Genomic DNA, 2,016 nt, shown 5'->3' with positions numbered 1-2,016 from the left:
ACACACACACACACACACACACACACACACACACACACACACACCACATCTCAATTCCACCAAATTACAAGAGCCTGCAGTTTTAATTCAATTAGTGCATGTAGTGTTTTGTTCATTACTCTGTTTTCAAATCACATTAAAAGCAACAAAAGAGACACGAACACAGCCAGGCTCTAGAAATTAGTATTCTAAAAATCGTGTACATAACTATGCCAGTGGTCCATTTAACTACTAAATGATATATTTGTGAGGACAGATTCTCAAGCTTGTGGACAGGCTTGTGTAGCTATGAGAGCTACTGCAGAACAAATCAGAAATTTATGACTACCATTGACCCTTAGATCAAATTTTTCCTGGCCTGTGATTGGCTAACCTCTTGCAGGACCTCCGACCTGCTGCCTATGAGGTCACAGCAGCTGCTGTCAAAAGTGTCCGTCTCTGCTTCCCCCCCCATCTTCTCTTATTTATTTCATGGTTCCCTGCTGTCTTTTCCCACACTCTTCACCAGCTCTGTGCTTGTTTATGCTTGACAGGAAAAGAATGAACCTCTCACCCTCAACTAACTTTAACTTAAGGAACTAACACAGATCAGCATACACCAGAAGAAAAAGAGGCCTGAGATAGCACATTGCGAGGAGCCGCTTCAGAGAAGAAATCTAGATGTTTCAGTTGCTCCAAAAGAAACAGGCCTGGGGGGGGGGGCAGAAGGTTTGTGTTTGTTAGCAAGAGCCCCGTCTCACCTCTACCAGGTATGAGACGGCTGGAGTGTTAAAACGTGGGGCACACAGAAAGAAGAAAGTGAGAAAACAAAAGGCCACAGTACATTAAAGGGGGGAAATAACAGGTTTCCAACAACAGCAAGGATGACAGGCTGCGACAGACAAGGCGCCCAGCGTACACGTGAAAGCGAAAGGAGAGGAAAGAATGGGCTGAAGGAGGTGTGGAGAGTAACACAGGGCTCCTTTGGTTCTGGAGGGAAAGAAAAACAAGAGGGCCCAGCTGGTGTGGGGGAGGAAGGAGGTACAGATAGGAGAGGTATAGGGTGGGACAGGAAAAGAGGGAGAAGAAAGATGCAGCTTTATTCCCCTCAACTCAGGCGTTTTCGTCTCCCTTGTGCGAGTGGCTCTGGGTGTGATTCACTCATTGTTGTGAGACTCCTTTGCAAGAATGAGTGTGTGTATGTGTGTGTGTGTGTGTGTGTGTGTGTGTGTGTGTGTGTGTGTGTGTGTGTGTGTTAAGTCACTCACAGCTGTCCTCCTCCTCAGTGATAGCGCTGACAACATAGCAGGCGTACACGAAGCCAAGGAGCTGCGAACACACAAGCAAACATAGGAGGTTAGACACCACAGACCTGCAAGGCTGAAGTTAAGCTGCTGAGTGCTTTCCTCGATAGACAAAGAGACAATAAAGGAGGAAAATGGGTTTGTTCTCCGCATCCTTAAGTAACTGGTGATGCAACACTGCTCAAAGAGCAGGGTCAAAGCCAGAATAACTTGTTCATTAATTAAATCTTTCTGTGAACAAGAATATCGAGTAATCATTAAAGACATTTATTGAGCAAAAACATTTTAAAAAGACACCTTACAAATTTGTGCTTTACTTCTTCTTCTTTTTGCAATTTTGTACAATTCTAATGAGCTTGGAAGTAAATATTTGGTATGAACACCTTTCTTCTTCTACACAGCCTGAACTCTCGTTCATTTGTCAAGATGATCCCACACTGCTTTAATAATGTTGAGGTCTGCACTCTGATAGTGTTCCATTGTGTATCCACGTATGGCTCTACTGCAGTGCCAGTATGGCGTGCTGAAAAATGAAGCCCTTGCCAATCAGAATCAGAATCAGAATCAGAATCAGAATCAGAATGGGGTTTATTGCCAAATGTTGAGCAGGTTTACAACATTAGGAAATTGCTGCGGTGCTTCAGTGCAAACATGGTGTCATAGATAACACTTAAATAGACATGGAAAAAATAAAAGTAGGGATAAGAATTAAAAGTGCTACGTGGAAAGATAT

General features: G+C 43.6%; 1 protein-coding gene across 2 annotated transcripts in view; it reads right to left on the bottom strand.

Annotated features, from left to right (window-relative positions):
* nkain4 (sodium/potassium transporting ATPase interacting 4) overlaps window positions 1-2,016 on the bottom strand; it is a 53,661-nt gene that overhangs the window by 11,291 nt on the left and 40,354 nt on the right. For both annotated transcript variants that reach the window (XM_005740457.1, XM_005740458.1), the window contains exon 5: window positions 1,248-1,308. In XM_005740457.1, coding sequence (XP_005740514.1) covers window positions 1,248-1,308 — 61 coding nt within the window. The remainder of the gene's footprint in view (window positions 1-1,247; window positions 1,309-2,016) is intronic.

Source organism: Pundamilia nyererei, unplaced genomic scaffold (assembly GCF_000239375.1).
Source record: "Pundamilia nyererei isolate P.nyererei 1_Seehausen unplaced genomic scaffold, PunNye1.0 scaffold00100, whole genome shotgun sequence".
In the NCBI taxonomy this organism is placed as follows: domain Eukaryota; kingdom Metazoa; phylum Chordata; class Actinopteri; order Cichliformes; family Cichlidae; genus Pundamilia; species Pundamilia nyererei.
Note: the sequence above shows the minus strand (reverse complement) of the source record. Positions and strands in the feature narration are given on the sequence as shown.